The following is a 7,500-nucleotide window of genomic DNA, read 5'->3' on the forward strand; positions in this document are numbered from 1 at the left end:
TGCTCTTGGAACACTGTGTGCTCAAAATAAAAGGAATGATGACGATCCAATAGTTTTTTATTTGGTTCATCAATAATTCAAATGACAGAAAAAATGTTTCTAATGATTTTATTAAAGAGGTAAAAAATTATTTCATGTCCATTTTCCAATTATCCAAACTAAAATATCTAAAAGTTTCACTTAAGTTTTCTTCTATTTTCTTGATTATCTCTGTTATGTTTTAATGAATCAAATAGAGTTATTTAGGAAGAATAAAATGTCTAAACACCATCTTGTCTTTCTGAAGAACTCTAGATCCAAATCTCCTGGTGTAAGGGCTCCAGTTCTAGTTCTCAAATAACAGATAACAGAGAGGAAAACATTAGCTGGTCTCCATACTGACAACAATCCGCCTTTCATCATAGTTTTAGTGTATAGACAACATGCTCTAGACATAAAAACAGTTTACCTTTTAGAGTGATGGTTGATGTTGATGAAGGATTTATAAATAATATTGGCAGTGTCATGTGACTGCTCTCCCGTTCCTGCTGGATAACTTTCATGTCTTTCTGAGTATTTATGCTCATTATTGTCATCCCAGGCAGCTCACTGCAGTGGCGTGACATGATCTGCAGTTATCTGTGGACTTTAGAAACCACGTGACTGTTATTTCTGATCTGTTGGAACTTTTCTCTTTGAAACACCAAACTTTACTGAACAATAAAAAAAACAGAAGTTATTATCAGGCAACTTATTATCTGTTTCCATACGAAAACCGATTCTCTGTTATCCAGCATGAAACTGATTGCGACACTTCTGCGCTGTACTGTTTACCCTATGTCACGCTTTTTATAATCAACGTTGCTTTCACTCGCACTCGTAAATCTAAAATTCCCATAACCCCCATGTCAACCTTCCGTGGATCAATATAAAAAACAGATAAGCTAATCGTCAGTGGAGCAGCAAGTGCTATTTTTAATCAAGATACATATAGATTTATAAACTAAAACAGAGTTACAAACAGCATTTCATTCCTGTACTAACTGAACTGAAGTAATAACCTTTGGTTTACTTTCTGAGTGGTCATAGTTCTGACAGAACCTGAACGTTTCACAGACATTTTTCTCCGGTAACTTATCAGTTCTACTATTTTCCGTCTCCTCTTCAGAGATCTAGTCCCAGGACTTTTTCCTCCGTGTCCTCCTCAGAGACCGGTCCAGTCCCAGGCCTCCTCCACCGGTTATGTCCCGCCATGTTTGACCTAAAGGGCGGCTGGAACCTGTCTTTCGCCGGCTGCGGGTTTCTGGGGATCTACCACATTGGAGTAGCTAGCTGTCTGCTGGAGAAAGCTCCGTTCCTCATCCAAGGGGCCACCAAGCTGTACGGGGCCTCGGCCGGGGCGCTGACCGCTTCAGTGCTCGCTAGCCAGGCTTGTTTGGGTAAAAAAAACTAAATTATTAATCATTATTTAATGACGAAAGTTCATGTTAGAGAAGAATAAAGAAAAATCGTCTCTAAACTTGAATATAATAAAATTTTAGACGAGTTTTGTGCTGATATGTAGGTTTTTATTATTATTATTATTATTATTATTATTATGTCAAGAAACTAATAACACAGGTGTGTTCAGGTCAACCTGGGAGCTCTGACCGGTCCTCCCAGGTCGACCCGACTCAGGTCAAAGGTCAGGCCCCTGATCCCTTCAGGTCCAGAATGACCTTGAATGTTATTCAAGATTCAAAATACCAACAACTATTGTTGTCACACATGATGTTAGGAGAATACACAAGCTGGGGGGTATTCCAGGAAGCTGGATTAAGGGAAACCAGAGCTTATCTTGATAAATTCATTTAAGCCAGGGTGCCATCAACATGGCTATTTTAACGCTGCTGAGTAACCATGGTAACTGATGCACCAGAACCAGCCAGCTCGGGGGCAGGCTAATGTTCAATCTTAGCTTAGCTGTGTCTGAAAGGTCTGATACAGACTCCCAAAAGAAAGTTCCACCTGGTAAAACGCTGCGCTCCCTCTACTCATTCTGGTATAAAAGTAAAAGTAAAAAAACTTATATCACTACTTTGTCTTGAATAATCAATAAATCTGTCAGCGCCAGTGTAACTAAAGAAACGCAGCTATACACGTACTGAACATGAAATTAAATGAAAAAGAACATGGTATTAATTAAAAATAATTAATACCTCATTAAACCCCCTCCCCAGGTTCAGGAACACCCGACCTCCACTGCCTCTGGTTGGCTAACAGTAAAACTGGGATCAGCTGAGTCCCGTCCATACAGGCCGAGGGTGTTTAAAGAGCGAGATAGAGAAAGAGAAAGCTGATCTAAAGATATAGCTAGATAGACACAGAGTTCCTTTTTGGTTACCATGGCTTGGCCTTTTATTGATGACGCTTCATCCAAAGTTCATTCAGGCCTCCAGACCCACGGTTTTCAGGGGGAGGACCACCAGCAGCAGTGGTCTCTGACGTTGTCTTGGTCTCTGACGTTGTCTTGGTATCTACAGAGCAACATGTTTACAGCTCAACACGTTTAGAACAAACATTTCTTCCAAGATACCTCCCACTCTGAGACATGTTCTGGTTCTTTATTTCCACCTGCTGCAGGTACGATGCTGCTGTTGATGTAACAGTGCAGAGTTAATGTAGCACACACATGCACGCACACACACGATAATATATTTACAAAATATGATGATGCATATTGATTATTGGGTTTATAATAAACTGAGCAGGGCCAGTACATCTTATACACAGATAACTCAGCTGCTTTATGAAAACAGATTTATAACACAAGAGGAGACAGAAATAAACCAGGACAGTGATACCACATGTAACAACTGACAGTGGTATGAAACTTGTATAACAGACGCATTTAGTCTGTCAGCAGTTTGCCATGCCGCTTCCCTCGCTTCATTAATCACGGCTGTATTACCTTTTCTGGAGATGACACTTTTAAAGTCCTCGTACATTTCCATCAGTGACATGCGGTCAGGACAGACAGGTGAGGCAGTGCCTCACCTGTCATGATAAAAAAGAAAAAGTACATGAAATAAATATTAATATTTTTCCACTGATCTGTGTTAAAATGTATTTCCAGTATGACGCTACACAAAAATTGTCGAACTTGGAGTATTTCCCGATCAGATCCAGGGCAGGGATACCGGGTGAGGCCGTGGCGAGCTGGGCCTCCTCTGACTGGTGATCCAGTACAAACTGGGTTCATGACGCGTTTTCTGTTCATCAGCATATCGCAAATATGAACTTTACAGAAATATGTGTTATACACCATGACTCTCCACAGTCTGTGTAACGTCTTTAATGTGTGTGTGAGAGAATTATTCCTGCTGATTTACAATGAAGTGCAGAGAAAAGTCAGCAGGTGAGGCAGGCAGTACTCTACCTCACCTCAAGGGGGCGTAGTGCATGCTGTTGGATATATTGTGAAATAAAATGCTCTTTTCGGTTCTTACAATAGTAAATGTGACTCCAGAGGAGTCAGTGCCTCACCAGCCATGAACCTCACCGCACGTCACTGATCTCCATCAGCATTCTTTGTTCAGCTGATGAGAAAATGAAGCTCTCGGTTTGCTCTCTTTTTCTTCAGCTCCTCTTTTCCACCATCCACTCGTCAGGGTTTCCTACGTTCCTCAGGACCTCCCACAAAGCCAGGCTATGTAAGCCTCGCTTGGATTAACCTCAAGTAGATGCAGCTGAAATGTGTTAGTGGAACGGCTTGAGCCTTAATTCAGAGATGGTGTTAGTTCAAGCGAAGCTTTCCTGATACAGCCTGGCTTTCTGTAACTATGTTCGTGGAATACCCCCCTGAAAGGAAATGTTTAATTTTTAAGGAAATGTTGTTGTTGTGTGTGTGTGTGTGTGTGTTTTTTGTTTGTTTGTTGTTTTGTTTTTTGTTTTTTTAGATAAAAACAAAAATAATTAATTAGAAGAAGATATTACCTTTTTCCGGAAGGTGATGGCTGCTGGCAGGAATGTTCTCCGGAACATTTCTCTCTTACATCAGACTCGACGAGGCCTCACACTGAACTCTGCTGTTTCCGCACTGTGTTGTGTAGAGTCCAGCAGCTTGTGCAGCTTTCTTTTCTGGACAATCAGCACCAGTGATGCTAGAGTTATCCCCAGTACAGAACCAACCTTCTAGATCAGTTTGTTCAGTCTCTTTGAGTCTCTGGTTCTGGTTCTGCTGCTTCAACAGATGCTGCAAAGCTGATTACACTTTTCACAACAGCCTGATAGAAGATCTGAACCATCTTGGTTCAGACATTGAAGGATCTTAGCTTCCTCCAGAAGTAGAGTCTGTTCGTTCTTCTAGATGCTTCTTTGTTGTGTTTCCAGTCCAGTTTGTCATCCAGCTGAACTCTGAGGTTCTTGAATTCCTCCACCACCTCCACCTCTTCCCCATGATGTAAACAGCGTTTTGTTTCCTCCTGAAGTCAATCTTCTGTTTTCTTTTGTCTGTGTTCTAGATTGTTTCTGCTTCATCTCACAAACTGACCAGTTCTCTGTACTCAGCTTCACTGATACTCCCCACAGCTGCAGAGTAATCAGAGTATTTCTGCAGATGACAGGACTCAGAGTTGTGTTGGAAGTCTGAGGTGTGAGTAGAAGTGGTGAGAGTCCAGTCCCAGTTCTGCTGACCACCATGTCAGACACACAACCTTTCAGTCTCATGAACCGTGGTCTGTTTGTTAGCTAGTCAGAAATCCAGGTGGTGGTGGAGGTTCCACCTGGAATTTATGGAGCTTCTCACATAACAGAGCAGCTGAAATGATTTTGATTTGAATTTATTTAGAATTCATACACATATACATTAATCTACACACATGCAAGTGTGGAACAAATAAAACTAAGAACTCTTATTTGCTTTAAATGAAAACTCCCAATAGTTTCAAGTGACTGAACAGTGATACAGACACACTGAGCATCAGTCTCCCATGTTTAGAGCAGAGGAGGTGGTCCAATAGGTCTGTGATTTCACAGAGGTATGGGTGTATGAGTGGAAATATTGGTGGGGAGGGGGAACAGTCTGTTGATCAGTCTCACAGCTTGCAAAAAGAAGCTGTTCAGCATCTCACTGGCTTTACAGTTGAAGCTCCTCTACCTCCTACCAGATGATAGGAGGGAGAACAAGCCATGAATTAATATGATTGGTGCTGGTTCTGGCTGAACAGCAGTGGGCTCAGGACACAGCCCTGGGGAGAGCCGGTGCTCACAGAGGTGCATCCAGATGTTTAACTGCCAAAAGTTCCAAGTGTGGGATAGTTTCAAACTCAAGCCAAATTAAAAGACTGTGTGGTACATTCACTGTAAGACCAAGATAGCTTTCCACAATAGAACAACTTAGAGTCACAGCATTTTGGCAGAAAGCACCCAGGCAGGAGTAGTGGACCCTACTCCTTTCACAAAAGAACTTTATTTTTTTCCACAAATACAAATCTTTTTTACAACCATGCAAGCCTTTTCTGCACACTTGCAAACTTGAATTTTTCAGTCAGATTGTTTTTAAAGAGACCCATCACCCAGGCGTTTAGAAAACATACTGCACATTAATGTGTTGTTTAGTACGAAGTGTGGTGACTGCAGTTGGATAAAAACTGTTGAATCTGTTCGTCCTGGTTTTTATTGTTCTGTACGTCTGCCTGTTGTTACAGTTCGATCAGAGAGGATCCAGGTTGTGAATTGTCCTGAATGGTAATCTTTTTACAGGAACTGTGTAGTTCTTTTAGTATTTTCGAGAGCAGCCGATGACCTTTTGAGCCGTTTTGATGACCTTCTGGATCTGGCTGTTCAAAAATGTTCCAGTTGCTCCTCCTAAAGCAGTGCACTATCAGGCCGTGTTTTGCTAGTTTGTGTGATGTTAAGAGCAGGTTTCCTGAGGGGGACATATACAGGGATTAAAATCAGGGACAAATGGTCAGACTGGCCCATATGTGGTTGTGCTCTAGCCCTATAGCCCATCTCAATGTTAGGAACAGACCTTGTCCAGTATATTAGCTCCTCTTGTGGCATACTTAACATGCTGGTGAAATTTTGGGAGCACTGTCTTTAAGTCTGCATGGTTAAAGTCTCCTGCAATGATGTGCACAGCGTCAGGTTACATGCTCTGCTGTCTGCTGACACTGTCATATAGGAGTCCGGTAGCAGAATTAGCATTAGCATCGGATGGGATGTAAACCTTAGCCTTAGACTGTTTACTGAAGATGACATGCAGTCTCAGTTCATCCATCTTATTCTTCGTAGTGCGCCGGCCCTGCAGCCTTGCTTCTGCTTCCTCTCTCTGTGCCTCCTCCAGCTCCTATCTGTGGGGATGGTAGTCCTTATAGAGCCCGGACTCCTTGCTATGTTCACCGGGATCTTGTGTGTACAGAGAAACTTGGCTGTAACACTCTTTACTTCTTTAACCTTATGAGATTGTGCCGGCTGTAGTCCTCCCAACAGAAAGTATACAGGACGAGTGAAAACACATATAGCCATAAAAGCACCGACTAGAGTAGCACTGAGCTGCTGCAACTGTGTGTGCAGCCATCTTCCGCCTCCAGAATCCAGTGTGTCTACGATCCAGATCACCTTCCAGGTCCTGGTCTCGCTAATCTTTGTCTTTTCCAGCTAAATGCTGTGAGGATGTTCTGGAGGTGGCGAAAGAGGCCAGGAAGAGGAACCTGGGCCCGCTTCACCCAACCTTCAACCTGGTGAAGGTGCTGAGGTCCGGCTTGGACCGGGACCTGCCGTCCGATGCTCATATCCTGGCCTCAGGGAAGCTGAGTGTGTCCCTGACCCGGGTGTTGGACGGGGAGAACATACTGGTGTCCGAGTTCAGCTCCAAAGAGGAGCTCATTCAGGTGAGTGGAGGTGTTACCTGTTCTGGTTTAACTCTGGTTAAACCCGACTGCTCCTCGTCCTGCTAGCCTGTGTACATGTGACATGGTCGTAGAAACACGACGTGATGTAGTCACGTCACCGTGTAAACAAGATAAAGAACATCAGTTTTTAGTTTTTAGAATAAAAGGATCAAATATAAACCTGTTCTACAGGAAACAGAACCTGAAAAGACATTTGTTGGGATCTGGAGCTAAATAAAGATAACCTGAATATTAATAAAATATAATAAATTATTCAATAAAATAATAATTGGATATACAAAATATAAAGTAATAATTGCGTAATGATAGAACATAAATGAACTTGATCTTCTAGGGGTGGGCTGTCTGGTAGCTTCCTTAATAAAACAGGTTCAGGTTCCTGGATCGAAAGGAGTTTATTCAATTTAACTTCATTGTGATTTATTTTCTTTTAACAGAGTTGACTTAAATGCTTCTGGTGTCTTTATGCACAATGATGTTGAATTCAACATTTATGGAGTTTTAGAGGATTTTCAGATCCAGATATATATTGTATATTGTGATAAAGCCAAAAATACCACAATATTAGTTATAGGCTATATCACCCAGCCCTAATTTGTTCTTGGTTTAACTTCATAAACTGGTT

At 41.9% G+C, this 7,500-nt stretch overlaps 1 protein-coding gene across 1 annotated transcript in view; it reads left to right on the forward strand.

Annotated features, from left to right (window-relative positions):
• The first annotated feature begins 1,101 nt into the window (after nucleotides 1-1,101).
• pnpla3 (patatin-like phospholipase domain containing 3) overlaps nucleotides 1,102-7,500 on the forward strand; it is a 16,442-nt gene continuing 10,043 nt past the window's right edge. Inside the window, exons 1-2 of the mRNA XM_041977556.1 lie at nucleotides 1,102-1,418; nucleotides 6,622-6,854. Of these exons, the coding sequence (XP_041833490.1) occupies nucleotides 1,232-1,418; nucleotides 6,622-6,854 (420 nt within the window). The 5' untranslated portion in view covers nucleotides 1,102-1,231. The remainder of the gene's footprint in view (nucleotides 1,419-6,621; nucleotides 6,855-7,500) is intronic.

Source organism: Melanotaenia boesemani, chromosome 23, assembly GCF_017639745.1.
Source record: "Melanotaenia boesemani isolate fMelBoe1 chromosome 23, fMelBoe1.pri, whole genome shotgun sequence".
Classification (NCBI taxonomy): domain Eukaryota; kingdom Metazoa; phylum Chordata; class Actinopteri; order Atheriniformes; family Melanotaeniidae; genus Melanotaenia; species Melanotaenia boesemani.